At 33.7% G+C, this 17,598-nt stretch overlaps 2 protein-coding genes across 5 annotated transcripts in view; one reads left to right on the forward strand and one right to left on the reverse strand.

Moving 5' to 3' along the window:
• MRPL13 (mitochondrial ribosomal protein L13) overlaps positions 1–4,261 on the reverse strand; it is a 37,218-nt gene extending 32,957 nt beyond the window's left edge. The window contains exons 1-2 of one of the 3 annotated variants that reach the window (XM_011360764.2): positions 4,056–4,261; positions 882–1,005 (exon numbers count right to left, since the gene is read on the reverse strand). In XM_011360764.2, the coding sequence (XP_011359066.1) occupies positions 882–1,005; positions 4,056–4,082 (151 nt within the window). In that variant the 5' untranslated portion in view covers positions 4,083–4,261. Of the gene's footprint in view, positions 1–881; positions 1,006–3,986 lie in introns of all 3 variants that reach the window. The other 2 variants (XM_011360765.2, XM_023530964.1) reach the window with 2 other exon arrangements.
• Positions 4,262–4,362: 101 nt separating this feature from the next.
• The window catches only part of MTBP (MDM2 binding protein), a 63,454-nt gene continuing 50,218 nt past the window's right edge, over positions 4,363–17,598 (forward strand). For both annotated transcript variants that reach the window (XM_011360766.2, XM_023530963.1), the window contains exons 1-9: positions 4,363–4,569; positions 5,370–5,450; positions 8,442–8,515; positions 8,612–8,760; positions 10,340–10,398; positions 11,979–12,123; positions 13,150–13,267; positions 15,122–15,256; positions 16,910–17,004. In XM_011360766.2, the coding sequence (XP_011359068.1) occupies positions 4,452–4,569; positions 5,370–5,450; positions 8,442–8,515; positions 8,612–8,760; positions 10,340–10,398; positions 11,979–12,123; positions 13,150–13,267; positions 15,122–15,256; positions 16,910–17,004 (974 nt within the window). In that variant the 5' untranslated portion in view covers positions 4,363–4,451. The remainder of the gene's footprint in view (positions 4,570–5,369; positions 5,451–8,441; positions 8,516–8,611; positions 8,761–10,339; positions 10,399–11,978; positions 12,124–13,149; positions 13,268–15,121; positions 15,257–16,909; positions 17,005–17,598) is intronic.

The raw sequence follows: 17,598 nt of genomic DNA on the forward strand, positions 1-17,598 counted from the left end.
TGCACACAGGGGAAAAAGATACAAGAATATTAACAGCAATGTTGTTTGTAATAGCAAGAAAGTTGGAATCAACTCAGATGCTGACTACAGAGGTATTCATTTCACTATCATGATTATGATTGTTAATTTTCTTTAAAATTATACTGATAAATACAGATCGATCAATTGCTCTATCTATCTATCTATCTATCTCTTTGTATATTTCATGTCTTTGTATGTTTCAAAATAAAAAGTTAGAACTATCAACTGCAAAAAATGTTGACAGGTCAAGCAAGATGAAGAGTAAGAACTGACACCTGGATCTGGCAGGGTGGACATTGTGCCTAGGTTAAATGAAGTCGATCAAAACTACCTATAATAAGCAGAAATCTTTTAGTATAAAAACAACTTTTTTGTTTTGTTTTGGAAAAAGGATACAGAAAATCAAATCAATTAATTTAAAACAGTGAAAAATGAACTTTCCATGCCTAGCTCCTCTACATATCTTCCTGGAGAAAAGGGTTTTTAGGGAGAGAAGGCAAGCTTATTTGCTCATTTTCAAATTCATCTATTCAAATGTACAGTGGCATGTGAAGAAACATGTATAGGAGAGGACATTTATAGTCCAAATCAGGATATTTCTAAGAGTGAATGGAGGAGCAACTGATAAATTTGCTGGGGCGAGGGTGTAAAATGGGGTTTTCTTAGCCAAAGTGATCTGTATGGTTTCCCTAAGAATAAGCTAAATTCATTTTAGTGCCCTATAGGTTTTTTGCAAGAATGGAATAAGGGATTCTCAGGAAAAAAAGAGGTCCTTAAAAGCAACCCAGTCAAACTTCTTTGAGATTCTATTCTGGCATGTAAATTGTGGTTACTAATGACAGGTCTAAAACTATACTCACTCAGTTGATGGTACACAGGTTTATGCAGTCCTTGAAGTTTAACCGATGCTATAGCAGCAAGTTTGCCAGGGGGCTGCATTTTCCCATCTAAGAGATACCAGACTCGAGCAAAGGTGGCCCATTGCTTGAAAACGCAGAAGGGGAAACAAAGAAAATTCTAATTAAAATGGAAATAATTGACTTATTATGTACTATCACATAATATGTGACTTATTATGTACTATCACATAATATGTATTCTACAGTTAATGTCAATAATTTCAAAATAATCTTATCACTAAACAATTTTTTTGTTTTTCTTGATTTCTGGAAAAGGGGAGATCTTTTCTCATTATTCTGCAAAGATTAACATGGTAATTTTTCCTTCCTGCTTTTCTATTAGCAATATGGGTCATGCTTTATTAAAAACATTCTAATTATTTCCCTTTACATTATAACTTATATTCCTTTGTATCACAAATAACAGAATCTAGAGAGGTAATGAGAAGTATTTATAAGTTGTTTATGAAAGTCTTCAAAAATATTTTGAGATTAGTAGATACATCATTGAAGGATGAATGGCCAATTAGGAACTGAAGACCATTCAGTAGTTTAATTCTAAGGGAGAGTTAAATAGCAGAATGTAGCTGGGAAAGGATAGATGGATGATGTTAAATGAATTTTAAAAAACTGCCTTAAACAGATAATCTTTAGGCTCCTCAGGCATAGACCACTGTCATTTTAGTGCCTATCAGTGCCTTTGAACTCTAAGAAACTTATAGCTCAGAAAGATCTTGACCAGATGCTTTTTCTATGCATATACACAAGCAGCTAAACAATGCTGGAAAAAATACAACTAGGTTATCTGGTTTTATTTTAAATTTAATGATCATAAACATCAAATAAGCCTATAGAACTGTTTACCAATTGTTTTTTTCCTGTCCTCTCATTTTTCTAATATCTAGTTCCTCTTGTATTTCTTTTGTCAGCTTTATTGCTATTTTATATATATTTGATGCCATTGTAAATTGTATTTTTAAATTAAATTTCTAATTGTTGCTGATTTATAGAAATAGACTTCATTTTTGTATATTGGTCTTGTATCTTGCAACCTTACTAAACTTATCAGTTCTAGTAGCTTCTTGTAGATTCTGATTTTTTACAGATGATCATGTCTTTTGCAAATAAAGACAGCTTTTAACCCATACCTTTTCCCTACCACTCTGACCTTATCAACTAACAAAAAAAGATTCAAACAGTGGGAACTACAGGACAATCTTGTTTCTTCAAAAAATTTAAAGGAAAAAAGGAATAGGAACCTATTTATTAAAAGAGACTTAAAAAACATACAACTTATTGCATTTTGGATCCTAATCCAAAGGAACAAACTGTAAAAGTATTATGAATTTATGTAATGTATAGGATATATACATGAGAAATTGAAAATTTGAACATATACTGGATATTCTATATTAAGGATTTGCAGTTAATTTTTTATTTAGCTGTGATAAATAGTATTGGGATTGTAATTTTTTAAAACCCTTATCTTGTAGAGAACATACTGAAATTTTTACTGATGAGATAATGTGTCTGAGATTTACCCCTTAAGGAAGGGGTACAGACAAAATGATACTGGCTTTGAGTTTTGTAAAACGAGGTGATAGCTACTTTTATGACTGTAATTCTCCATAATAAAGTTAAAAAAAAAAAAAAAAGCAACTCCTGACCTCACCTCCCCACCAACCACTGCTTCATTTCTTTCCACTCCTTTCTAGGAAAATTCTTCCAAAGAGTTGTCTTTACTCCAATTTGCCTGTCCCTAATCTCTTTCAACCTACTCGGTCCTGCTTTTTGTCCTTGGACACTCATCACCATCACTCTACTGCCTGCCAAAATTACCATTACCTTCATGTTACTAAATCCATTGGTCAATTCTAAAAGCTCCATGCAGCTGATCATTCCCTCTCCTGGGTATTCTTTCTTCACTTGATTTCCAGGACACTACCCCGTGTTGGTTTTTTTCCCTACCTTGCTGATCCTCCCTTTTGCCTCTGAAATGTTGAAATGTCTCAGAACTCAGTTCTTGGTTCTCCTCTCTTTTCTATACCACTTCTGCAAACACTTCATCCAGAGCCATACCTTTAAATGGCATTTGTATGCTATGACTCCCAAATTTACATCTCTAGCCTGGATCTCCTTCCTGAACTCTACACTTATATCCAATTGCCCTCTTAACGTCTGTACTACAGTGCTTCTTAAACCGCATAGGTAGTTAAAGACTAGTTAATTCCCCAATCCACTGCAGACCAATACTTTTATTTAAAAAAAAAAAAAAAACAACAAAACTTAGATTAAACAAATTAAAATTCAGCCACAATGCCAAATTGTTATAAAAGTTTTTAAAGGTTAAAATTTCTAATTTCTGTATTTACCTGATCAGGGAAAGGTAAACAGTCTAAGGAAGGTATCACACTTGGAGTGGGACTGGGCTAAGAGGAATCTTAAACCTACATATACAAAACTGAACTCTTGCTCTCCCATCTGAATCCTGCTTCAATCTCAGCCATTCTCATCTCAGCTGAAACAAAAACCTTGCAGTAATCCTTGTTTCTTCTTTTGCTATGGTCCCGCATGCAAACTTTGAGAAAATCCTATCGGTTCCACCTTTAAATAGAACCTGATCACTTTTCAACACTAAAGTGTTACTACCCTGTTTGTGCCATCATGGCTAGCCTGGATCACTGAAATAAGGATTCTTTGCTTCTATCCTCCACCAAGCCCCATTTCTAAAGTCTATTTAAATTCAGCAGCCACAATGCTCTCTTTACTATTTAAAAGAGATCATGATGCTCCTTGGTTCAAAAACCTCCAATAGGTCCCCATTTAACTTAGTAAAAATCGAATTCTTACAATTCTACAATGATCTATGTGATCTATTTTATTACCTCTCCGACCTTCTCTCCTAATACTCTTTCGGGGGGCGGGGCGGGGGAGACTGAAAGGAGCGGACGAGTACAAAGAAAACGACAGTAAGTGGTGGCCACAATCACGACCCTCTAGGTTGTGCTTTCCCGAGGCACCTCCTGGTCCAGGACTCGGCTTCTCTGCGGATCCAGCTTCACTAACCTCGCCGGAGCCATTGACCTCCTTCTGCCAGCGTAATGAGTCCCATCAAGCAATAGAGTCCGAGCTCACCTGGGGCGCCCTAGAGAAACTCGACATGTTTCCGCATTAGCAGGACCGTCCTTTCTTCAATATCCTAGTCCAGTCCGCAGCATTACTGGCCCGGCGGGAAACGCACAAACCAAGCAAAATAGTTCCTAGAACCGTCAGCCCTCGTCTGCCTCTCCGCTTTTCCAGGGTCCCCTCCAATCTTCCCAGAGTCGCGATTTAGTCACGAAGAAGGAACTAATGAGGATTCTGAGTGACGTTCTCCCGAAATCCACCCCCTTGCTAGAAAAGCTGCCGAAAACCTACGGAGGACACAATTTCCAGCCGACCTAAGTAGAAGGGAACAGGAAGTGCATCAGCAGCGCGCGGCTGTTTTGATGTGGAATCCGAGACCTGAGACTGGGGCTCAGCTCCGAGGAGATGGATCGCTACCTGCTCCTTATGATCTGGGGGGAAGAAAAAGTCCCGTCGGCAGCAGGTGGGGAGGCAGAGCACGGGCCAGGGGCGTTGTCCGTTGAGGGTACCGAGAATCAGCCGGGTAAGTGCTGGGCTGAGAAAGAGCGGGAACGGCTTGCGGGGAGAAGAAATTTGAGTTGTGATCTAGTTCTGCTGGTGAGAGACCTATGTCGAGTGTCCCAGGAAGCTGTGACTCTATCTGGGATCGACCTAATAAAGGTTAACATGTGTCATTATCTTCGCGGAAAAGTGGGGACACATTCGTGGATGCAAGATTCCGACGCTCAGTTCCTGGCACGTAAAATTTAATTGAATAAATTCTTTGTGCCTTAGTAATGGATTGTCTGCTTTTTGGAAGTAGGGGCATTCAGTGGGTCTTTCTGCCTCCTGGGTTGCAATATAGAAAGGAACAAGCTGGAAAAGGGACTCTTCCCTAGGTTTACATCCTTCTAGCAGGAAACATCCCACACAAAAGTTTTTTTTTTTTTAATGATAAATTTAAAACGTTTTTAAATGTTTGAGATTGCATTGCTTTTTGATGTTCCTGTCTAGATTCTGTATTGCGTTTTGTTTGTTTTGATGGAGCAGACATACTGAGGAAGTGTATGAGGTTGTACATAGAGTACTGTGACAGAGTTTCCCTTCCCGGCTTAAAATTGTTCTTTTGGGGAAATTTTGGATTTGTTTTAACTGGCTAGCATGTAAAAACTGGGAGCCTTTCCTATTTTCTCTGCTTGCTTTAGATTTATTACGTCGAAACTTGAAAAGAGCATAGTTCTTTTATGCACAATATACTGTTCTTGAGATTTTCTGATGGTGAAATTAGAATAGGCCTAGATTATGTAACTCTTGAGCCCACTGAGTTTGTCTTTTCTTTTTCAGATTTAACAGCAGCACATGTTTATCACCTCCTGAAAAGAAGCATTAGTGATTCAATTAATCCAGAAGATAGTACTTTCCCTGGTTAGTATAAAACCCCTCTTTTCTCTGACACAGCATTTGTATTGCAAATGAACTTAATTAGTTTGATCACTTGGGTGTATAAGAAATACTTGTTGATCGTGTACAAGTCACTGGAATAAGGAGGTAACTAAGGAAATATAAAACCGGAAAAGATGCTGTCCCTCTCTTTCTGATGCTTGGAAGATAAAATTGTTATGAGATCATTTTAGGTTCTGAATTTGAGCTTATGAGATTTTCTTGCCCATCTTTAGCTCCATATAAAATAGGGTAGTGTGGCATTATAAGGAAGATTATGATTTTGTTCTGCGTACAAATAATAATTCTCTCACAATCATTTCCTTACCTGTGTTCCTTTAATGCAAAGGTTTTTGCCAGCATCATTTTCTCTGAGACATCTTCATTCTTTTTGTCAGTGTTTTTTATTGCAGGGGCTATTTTTAGAATCCATTTACCTTAGATTTAAATATCGCTTTCAGCGTTATCACATTTTTTTCTTCGCTGTGCTTCTGTCTTTTTTTTTTTCTTTTGTCAATTCCCTCTTCCTAGTATCCATTTTTATAAAATATCACATGCATTTATCACTAGGAGACAAGGAGACAACGAATTACATCTTTTGTCATCAGTGTGTGAACCGAATAACATGTGTGGGGTCCCATCAGCTACAGACTTTGAAAGCAGTAATGTGATTGGTCGTTGACCATGATATATATCTTTTATTTATGTAGTGATTTGTGATTTGAGAAGTTAGAAGTGGAGTTTTACTTTATGCAATTACAGTTAATTAATAAACTATGGTAACTGGAATTTGCACCCTCTTTTGGGAGAACTAGTATTATTTAAACCATGGTAACTCAAATATGTGTATATGAGAACCATGCAAAGAGAGACCTGCCAGTATTGAATTTCCTACTATGCTAGGAAATTATTGCTCTCAGTAAAATGGCAAGTTTGAGGAACTGGAAGTGCAAAGATGGTTATAATTGAGATGAGGCTGGAGAGGTAGGAGTAGCAATGTAGAGGATTTCGTAAATCATGTCAGGAGTTTGGACTTTTTCCTAGTGGTAATCAGGAGCCATTAAAGACTTTAAAGAAGAAAGAGACATGATTAGATCTCTATGCTATTGATGTATTCTAGCTACAGTATAGTAGACAGATTAGAGGAAAGTATAATATGAGGAAGTTGCTGCAGAAGACCAATTAAGAAATGAGAGGGGTCGCCAGGGTGGTGGAAAATGAATAGATCTGAAGGAAATTATGGAGATAGAATTGCCTGACTTAGTAGTATTGGATCAGTATGATTTAGGAGAAGGGAAGAGTGAGAAAAGAATCGAGAATGACATGAGATTTCTAGCCTGGGTAATAGTGTGATGGTGGCATTTAGTGAGATAAGAGAATTAGAATTTGAGAGAATATGACATGTTTAGTTTAAAATGTGATTAGTTGGCCTTTAAAATGTCAAAGCGAAAATGGTTTGTAAAATGTGGCTGCACAGTGTCTGGAAGTCAAAAGGCAGAGTAGGGCTGGAGATGCAGGATACAGAATCATCAATACATAGATGTCGGTTCAAGCCATGAGAAGGAATGGGATTGCTTATGGATACTGAGGAGAGCAGAAAATCTCAAAGTGAATCCCGTATTTAAAGGAACTGAATACCAGTTTTTAAAGGAAGGAAAAGGAGTGACCAGAAAGATAGATTCCACAGAAGCCAAGTATTTTAAAGAGAAAGTAGTCAAATGTGTCATTTTTGCTTCCTTTCTTCCTCTTATTTTGAGATGTCAGGTAACAACAGAACTAAAAAGTCTTAGAATTAGTAACATGTTAGTTATTGGCTACTTCAGAGAGTTTAGTTTCAGTGGCAGATTGTAAACAAAAAGACAAATTGAAATGGATTTGGTGGGAAGTAGAAAAGGTGATGAAGAAATCAGTAAAGACAGTCAAATATAGACAGTGTTTTCAGAAAGTTTATCCTTGAAGAAGAGAAAAGAAAGAAGTAACTGGAAAAGGGAGGTGAATTTAAAGAAGATCCTTCTAAAAAAAATTTGAGAGATAGGCGTGCAAATTTAAATGCTTATAGGAAGGAACTGACAGATGGGCAGAAATTGAAGATACAAGAAATATAATCGGTGGCCTGGGCTCTCAATGTAAGTTTGAAGGATGACCTTGAATTAGAAGGGCAGTGCCTCTGACCTGTTAACAGGAAGGAAAGAGGAAAGGCTTAATGGGAATGCAAGTAGGGACGTATATTTGTTGATAGAATGTTATGGGAATTACTACCTAAAATGGTTTCTATTTTCTTAAGGAAGTGAGAGGTAAAGTCTTCTGCTGAGATTGTTGGCAGAAAGTGTTAAGAGGCATAAGTTAGCTTCTATAAGTTAAGCCTCTGTTACCACATTTTTCCTTCTCCCTCCTTTGAATCTCATTTCTAAGCATTGCTCTAAATTATTCGTGATTCTTCTGATGCGCACCCTGTGGTGACCCTTAATTTCATATCCTAGTGTGATATTCTAGTCTCCAAGTAACTATAACCTCCTTATCATAGGTTATAGTTACTCTATAATTCCTCCTCCCTTTTTAGCCAGGCCAAACCAGACCTTCACAGTCTTTGAAGGGAGAATCGTTGTCACTGAAGTGACTTGCATGGTTTTGTGTGACTCAGTAGTAATTGAGTGTGTGTATTTTTCAACATCTTTGTGGTAGATTTTAGTGTTTGAAATGACAAATTAATAATAATGGATTTTGAGCTGTGATGAACTAGACCACAGTATTCATGGCGAGTGAATAATTTTGCTGTTTTGGCAGATTGTTCTGTTTAGATTTGTAATAGAGATTCTTAAAAGATCTATCTCTATAATGTATGTCTATATATATGTATAAAACTTGAAAAACTATGTAAAATATCAAAATTATATATTTTTCTAAGTATATATAAGATGCTATAACATCTTATTTATGATATGCTTTTCTTCTAATAAGTGTGACTTTGTTTTCAAGCCTGTTCAGTAGGCGGTATACCTGGTTCCAAGAAGTGGTTCTTTGCAGTGCAGGCCATATGTAGAATTTATCAGGTAATATAAATAAAAAAAATAATCATTCATGAATGTCTTTGTTAATATAAATAATTCCATGAACTCATCATTTAATGCAGTCTTTCGATATATTAGTTTTGTAGTTCAGACTGGGAAGAGATACATTTTGGTGTGGAAAAAGATGAAATTGAAGATATTCTTCAAAGAAATATCGAAGAATGTTTAAGTGCTGTGGAGTGTTTTGAGGATGAAGATAGTAGCAGGGAATCATTATCTTTGGCTGAGTATGCTTATATGCTTTTTATAATATCTTTAAATATTTAACATTGGATAGTATTTTAGCTATAGAATAAAAATTAGATTTTTAGCTATAGTAAGGTAATTTTAGTTAATTGAAATTTCAGCTCTCCATTTTGGAAGCCATTAGGCAGTTTGGGCCTTTTATTTGAATAAAATTATTTAAAGTGCAAAAATTGGTATCAAAATATTAAACTTAAGCTTACGTAATTGTAGGAATCATAAAAAAATGGTATTTTAATTAATATGTCACTTTATTAAAGATAAATTCTGTCTGATTTATATTTTAAGAGCTTGGCTAGAAACTTTATTTAAGGTTAATAGCTGACGTTCAAACCAAAGTGTCATTTTCATTTTGCTATTTGAAGCTGAAGTATATGATTTTTTTCAATTTATATGTATTCTTAGCATTTCAGACACCTTTGAAATCTGTAAGGTTTTTGAGGATTATATAAATGACTGATTCACTTTTAAGTTTTTTGAATTATGATACAATGTATATATTGATCCAGGTGATATAAATTGTGATAATTTTTTTCTTCATGAAATATCCAATCTCTGACTCATAATTAATACCTTTAATTTTAGTCTTCCATAATATTTCATAACAAATCACTTGTTTGTTTTAACATTCATATATTATAATAATTCTGTAAATTGCTAAAGACCTAAAAAGTTCAATTTTCCCATTTTCAAATCATATATATTTGTACTGATTAATGAAGGGAGATGTAGAATGGTGGAAAAATATTGAGCCAGGGCCAGTAGAGGTGATCTGTAGTTATATGATCTTGGGCTGGTCACCTAACTTCTCTGGTTTTTTGTTTTTTCATCTATATAGTTGTTGAAATCCTTTTAGATGATTTTCAAGGTGCCGTCCAGCCTTACAGCTTGTATTATTTTATATGTTTTCCCACCACTATTAAAAGATGAGTGTAAAAGTAATTTTAGTAAGCGATCTAATAATTATTTCCACAAGAGGGAGCTTGAAAACTATACCATAAGATGCTTCAAGCTTTTTAGACAATGATGATTTTATAATAAATGGCTTAAGTACCTTTATGTTATATAGTAAACTACTTTGAGAAAAAAAGAATTCATCATATAGATAAAAGTAATAGATTTCGAAGAATTGGAGGAGAGCATCTTATATTCCCATCAAGGCTGTTATGTGCCATTCAGAGAAAAGCAGTATCCTTTATTAAACACTTAGCAATACCTTTTAGGATGCTTGGTCTATTAGTTATTATTTATATTTAATATACTAGATATAATTTAGGGAGTTTTTCTCTGTTATTTTTTTTTGTTTTGGGGTATGACTGAGAACTTGAACTCAGGGTTTTAATCCTGGCTTCCACACTTACTAATTATGTAATTTTAAGAAAATTATTTAAAATGAGAACTGTGATAACATTACGGTAGTATCATGGATTGTCATGAGGATTAAATAAGATAGTGCATGTAACATACTTAACGTCTGGCACATCGATCCATTAATATTGCCTTTATGATTAGATGTAATGTGTATGTAGGTTTCTTTTTTTCTAACTTATCCTTTTATTTTAGTCTGTATGAAGAATCTGCAGAAAATTTGCATCAGCTATCAGACAAACTTCCTGCTCCTGGTAATATATTATGACTGCTTTTAATAATTTGTATCTTATACTTTCTGTGAATGAGTGATAAATTCAGTCTTTATGCTTGGGTTGTCACTTTTAACTTTGAAATTCAAAATGAAAAATAATTTCTTAATTGAAGTTGATACAAAACGTAGTCCAATACTTCAGTAAAGTACATTACAGAGACATGATCTCTTAATTGTTTTTATTTAGTGAGACAAAAATTGGAACTTAGAAAATTAAATACCCATCTGTTTCCTCATTTAGTTATTACTGAAGAAGAGTCTTCACTATATACCAGTGTTTTCCGGAGTATGTCTTTAGAATACTAGTTCTATGAATAACTTCTAGAAGAAGTTCTTTAATCTAGATAATTTGGATAATATTCTTTTGCTCTGTGAAGTCACTATACATGTTGTCAAATATAAAAATTGTGTAGCGATTGAAGCCTTTACTCAGCCTTTTTTAAACAGAACCTATTTTTTTTTCCTATAACAGAAAACATATTTTGTGAATACTGCATCATACCAGTCTTAAAACTGTTCTTTTTGTCTTAAATTCATCTTTCTTCATGTTAATAAAGTAGGTAGAATCTATAGCTTGGTACAATTTGGCATCTACAAATACTTTCGAAGAGCTTTCTTTGAATATTTTCATTATTGAAGGTCATTTATTAAGCAGATATTTGTTGTGTTTTGTATGTCATGCATTGTACTAGGAGCTAAGTATACAGTGATGAGTAAAGCATATGTGATTACCAGGAAAGACTCTAGAGCTCACAGTCTAATCTTTATATTCAAGATCATATTTTAGTATAAAAGATCTCACATGGAAATAACTGAATACAGAGATAAAAATGTCAGTTTTTAAATAAAATGTGTCAAGTTTAAAATATGTCCTGCAAATATACAGTTGCTATTTTGGCAAATTATAATACTTTCATTATCAAATTTTTATTTGGTTTCTGTTTTATTTTGATTGTTCTGGTTCTTCAGAAAAATTTATAATTGTGAATTTATAACAATTGTGAATTTATAATAATTGTGAATTTACAATTTTATAAACTTTAAAGTTTCATGAAGTTATCCTTTCTCAGGAACTAATGATATCAGTATAATTGAGTTTTCTGAGTGTTTGTGCTTTAAAAAGAGAAATAATTTGTTTGAACATTATAATTTTTACTAATTCATTCCCTTTTGTATAACAAAGTTAAGTATAGAAAAATGTAAATAAATTGCACAGTTTTTTTTTTTTTCTGTTCAGTTCAACAATAGCATCGATGATCTCAAGAGCAATGTGTGTAATCAACCACTGGTGCATAATTGACAAGTAATTGTGATATAGCTCATTGTTTTCTGGCATATGCTAGCTCTTTCAAGACACCATGGCTTTAAATCAAATGATGAACATTATAAATTTTTGAGCTCCTAAAGATGCATATTGTTTTGAAGAATTTCAGAAATTAAAGTTAAAATTCTCCTTTATCTTCTAGATAAAGATAAAATTCAGTTGTTCAGGGTACTATTTTGAGACATTTCAGATCTGACATTTAAAAAAAATACAAAAATGCCTTTTTCTCTTTCTAGGTAGAGCAATGATAGATATAATACTGCTGCCCCCTGACAAAGATCTTCCTAAATTAAAAGACTGTTTACCTACTGTTGGAGCATTAAAACATTTAAAGGAATGGTATTCAGCAAAAATTACTATAGCAGGAAATCACTGTGAAATGTAAGCATCTTTGTTCATATTTGACTACGGTTTTTGTTTTTATAATATGCTATCCTGTTTTTAGCAGACTCGGCATTTGAAAAAATTTTACTGTGACAAGATAGTTTTTAAATTATACTGTGATTGGAGATTTATCTATTGAGAGGAATCTAGATTTTTCTATTTTATACTTATATTTATGAGATGTTGAAGTTTTTAGTAAATATTATCAGTGCTCTTTATAACTGTTATTGAGCATTCTACAAACACACTATATGCTTTTAAATAGGCTTATATTGTCCATTGAGCACCGTGATGAATACCGTGGATAGATAGGTGTATACACTGGATCTGTAATATCATATTCATTTTTTTTTGTTTTGTGTGCCATGTAGAAATAAATATATACTGTTGTATTTTATGACATTTTAGTAAGAATCAATTGTTTATCAGTTTGATTATTAAATTGATTATTAAATAAGTGTTCAAATTGTATTTATTAACTTTATAATATTTTTCATTCGACAAGTGTTTATTGAGCACTAATTTCATGCCGAGCACAGCAGCAGATCCTGGTGAATTAAGAGAGTGAGATTTGATCTTTATCATCGAAGTAAGAGAGAAACAGGAATGCTAATAGCCATGATAGTTTGTGATAAGTGCATATGGATTTCCATACAGAGATGTATGGAAGCAATTTAGGAGGTCGGTTCTCTTTTTTAAGATAAGGAATCACATTGAATTTCTGTGTTTGTGTGGTGTGTCTCTGACACACTTAAACCAATAAATAGTCAGAGGAAAGTCTATTTCTTCATCTGTAGTATTAAAGGTAATTTACTCTTAATTCATGGGGATGTTGGGGTTAAATGAACACGTGATAGCAACTTACGTTGACTTAGTTGGGTATTCTATAAAATTTTTAAAAGTAGGTAAAAGCAGCGATATAAAATTTGCATGTTTTGCCTATTAGGCTCATAATTAACTATAAGCTTTAAATCTAGGTAAAATATAAATCCTATATTTAATTATCATAACTTTTATTTATAGAAATTGTCAGAAAATTGCAGAATACCTTTCTGCTAATGTTGTGTCTTTAGAAGACCTTGGAAATGCTATCGACTCAAAGGAGTTATGGAGGGGAAAGATTCAGATATGGGAAAGAAAGGTAAGTGGCTTTCCCAGTTATAGTTTTCAAAGCATGCCTTTCAACTTTATTTACTACACAGATCGTTTAAACGAATCTTGATGAAAGTGTACCATATAAAGATGTTTTAGAATAGCACTTTGGACATAGAACTTTCTGTGATAATGGAAATGTTCCACATATGTACTAATACAATAAATAGCCCGCTAGCCTCAGATTGCTAGTGAACACTTTGTATGTGACTATTTCACCCAAAGAACTGAATTTTTAACTTTATTTTATTTTAATTAATTTTAATTAAATTTATTTTACTTTAGTCACTGTGATTATGTTTTGGACACTGCAGATCTAGAATGTAATATTCTTTTAAAACATAGAATTTGGCATCAGTTGAGTTCATGTTGTTTATCCAAGCTGCTTCATGTTATTACGTGTGTAGGAAAACTGCTTGGAACACATTCTCTTACCTATAATACCACCGTAGGTGACCTCTGCCCTCTACTCATTAGTTCTCTCATGTTGAACAATTGTTTTTAACCTTGCTAGACCCCAGATTTCTCAACTACAAAGATGAGAATATTAGATTAGTTGGACCCCTCTGGTCTTCAGTTTCTCTGAGGTTCCAGTTCTCTTTGTTCTCTTACTATGAATGAACATTTGGTGGTTTTTATAAGGTGTGTCCATGTTGAAATAAGTGTTCCTAGAATTTCATGTATTTTTGTACGTAGACAAAACTAAAACCAGGTTCCTTGATATTTGTTCAGGGCGACACGGGAGCATGAGTGGCCCTTATGTTCCTATTAAGGGTTTATTGCACTGATGACTAGACTTTTTCCCTTTTCAAGTCACACTTAATAATGGTGTAATAAAACCTCTAAAAAGACAATAGGAATTAATGTGGCTGGGTCTTTCTTATTGATTTAAATGCTGTCTCTTCCCTATCTTTGGAAGGTAAAATCTACAGGTAAACTTTTCTACAGTGGTTTTAATGTAAATACACCATGTAGCTACTGGAAGAGTACAACATACAATTACTTAGGAGAATTGCTTTTATATGTTTTCTGCGTATATACAAACAAATAGTGGCGAGTTCTTTTCATGTGATTCTCTTATTCTTTTCTGAATAGGAAATTAAATGTCTGTATCTCCATAGTATGCATTTAAAACTCGAAATCACTTTTTTTTTTTTTTTTATTCACGGAGAGTTGATTTTAGCCTGGAAGTGTTGTAGTGATAAAAACATAGATTCTGGAGTTAGATTGCCTGCATTCAAATCCCAACTCTATTTCTTGCTAGTGTCATGTGGCATGTTGTGTAATATTTAGCCTTTTGGTGTAACAGTTGTCTTCACCCGTAAGATAGGAATAATAGTAGTTCCTATCTCAGAGATTTTTATGAAGATTCAATTATTTCAAGCACAAAGTAACCACTCAATAAGTCTTAGCTATCATTGTCATTCCCGTTGCTATTGTTAGCACCCCTGCTGTAATGACTTCTGGAGGAATTGATCTTTTCATCAACAGCTTCTGTTGTTGCATGAACAAGTTCTGTTCTTGCAGAACTTCCAGACTGGTAGGAAGCCAGGTATTGAACAAGTATGTGTAAAGGAGGTTGTTTGGTTCTGTGGTTGCATAGAATGAGCTTGGTATACTCTTGTGGGCTGGTAAAGGGCCAAAGAGAGCTTTTCATGAAAAATTCATGTGTAAGTTGAAGTAAGAAGGATGTGTACATAAATGGAAGACCCACATTTTGAGCTAAGGAAAAGAAGATAACTTTACAGAGGGTTTTTCTCTCTACTTTTACATTGCAATAACATGTATTAATCTTTGTAGCTTTATTCATGTCTGTAATGATGTTCTCTTGGTTTCTTTTCAGTTTGGATTTGAAATTAGTTTTCCTGAATTTTGTTTAAAGGGAGTCACACCTAAGAATTTTAGTGCGTCTAACTTAAATACTTGCTTTCTTGACAAAAAGATAATACCATCAAAGGATAAGACTATTTTGCCAAAGGTAATTAATCTATGTTTAATTATTTTTGCAACTATCTGTTCGTGCACATTTTTGTTTCTGAGATATGTTTGAACCTTCAATTAACATTTACTAATATATATGCTTAAGGGTGCTCACTTGAAAAATTTTATTATAATTGTAATAAAGGCTTACACTGTACTGTGTTGTCAGCATTGAATGTTGGCAAAATGGTTTAGATTTAAAAAAAATTTTTTTTTAAATGAAATGATCATACCTTTAGATCATTACAGACCTGAAACTATCTTTGTCTTGGACTTTGTTATGTGACCTTTCTAAGACTCAGTTTGGAGAGAGTATGATCTAGTGGAAAGAGAACAGGCTTTGATATTGGGTAGACCTGGTTTGAAACCAGACTCTGTACCTATGCAATATTGTAACCTTAGGTAGATTGATTAACTGATTTGTGAAATGGAGACAATAATAACACACTTATCTTACAAAGTTATTATGAGGGTTAAATGAGGTGAGAGATTAGCATCTGATACAGTACGTGATATATGCTTCATTTATAATTTTAAAAAGTTCTTGTTCCATATTGCCATAGATTTATTTTTAAAATGCAGGTAACTATAAAGTATAATAACTAAAAAGAATTTAATTGGATTTTTTACATTGGAAAACTAACATAACAAGAGGTATTTATATAGAATCACTTTAGAAATTCACTTTAAAAGATCTAATTCAAGAATGTGCAAAACATAATAGGTAATGATGTCCAATTGATGGATAATATTTTCTGATCAACAGGTAGTATAAAAAAGGACATATTTCTAGTACAAACACATTTCCCAGTAGTTGTTCAGAATTGCTTACTTTAAGTAACTTACCATGGCCATCTTTCACAGGACTATTACATTTTTTTTGTAAAGATTCGAAACATAAAATCGATGACCTCAACTTCTCATCTTTGATAGTACACCATTTAAGTATGAATAATGTATCTAATTTTTGCTGCTATTGAAAAGAATCTTAATGCACAACCCCTTCAATAAATGGAAGTCTCTCTCTCCTTCTTTCTCTCTCCCCTTCTCTGCCTCCCTCCCTCTCTCTCTCTCACTCCTACTCATTCATATGGTGAAATTACTCAGCTTTCTGTGTTTAAAACTCCGTGTAATTTCCTCATGATGTGTTCCCTTTTCTTTGCCCATCTTGTGAAGCACTCCAGCACCAACTCTTAAAGTACCTGTTCTTCATTAGCTCACTCTGAATTTAGGTTTTGGCTCTACCTAAAGAAATACTGCAATTTTATTTCTCTGAGTGGAACTTCTCTGTTAATAAGCACTCTTGGCTTCACTAGTTCTCTTGGGTCACATGTCTGTCTTGCTGAAGATACACATTGAAGGTTGAGAACTCTTGTTCTTTGTTGATTGCCTCTTTCTATAGCACTCATTTTCTTCCTGTTAAAACTTTTTTCAGTTACTAAGAAATCTCCTTGTCTCTACTCTGAGAAGTAGAAATGAACGGGAAGAAGCCTTTGTCTGCTATAGAGGATTAAATGTTTGGTTTACATAATGTGTAAATACCTGCTTTTTAATATTCATTTTAAAGTTTTAAACCCTAATCATTAATTTGTTCACTTTGACTTTATTTATAGTGTTTTAAAATATTACATAATTTCAATTTCTTTTCTAGATTTTCCACTATTACGGCCCTGCATTAGAATTTGTGCAGATGATAAAATTATCAGATCTACCTTCCTGCTATATGTCAGACATTGAATTTGAATTGTATCCTTTCATTTACATCTTCATGTAAGATTACATTTTCTGTGTCAGGTGGAATGTTTCCTGGTACCACTCCACATGTAAATATTTAACCATCTTTTTTTTTTTAAATAATATTCAGTATATTTTTCTTTTCAATTGTGTAAAGAGAAGTTCTACAACTTGTAAGAAAACATCTCCCTCGAGTACTGTATTTATACTTCTGGGCTAAGCAGATTTCCTGGTATTGCTACTTATTGATTATGGGCTAGAGAGGAGTGAGAATGTTAGGAATATGTGGAGAAAAGCAGTAATTTATATATTGCTGAACGTTCAGATGTTTCTCTTGCCATCAGCAGGATGGATATGTCTGTTCACTGTATCTTTTTATATACTTAAGTAGATATAAATGCTATCAGATATCTTCACATATTCAATATACTTAAAACTCTCTTAAGAAAATATATCTAAGAATTTTTAGAAATACATCTAAGAACAGAACACTTTGTATAAAAAGATATTGTTGGCTGGAAATGGAACACTGGCATGATGTTCTTGAATTTTTGTTTAGAAGTTACGATTTTATAAACCTCTTGTTCTGATAGTTTATAGTAATGC

The sequence above is a fragment of the Pteropus vampyrus genome, unplaced genomic scaffold, assembly GCF_000151845.1.
Source record: "Pteropus vampyrus isolate Shadow unplaced genomic scaffold, Pvam_2.0 Scaffold59, whole genome shotgun sequence".
NCBI classification, from domain to species: domain Eukaryota; kingdom Metazoa; phylum Chordata; class Mammalia; order Chiroptera; family Pteropodidae; genus Pteropus; species Pteropus vampyrus.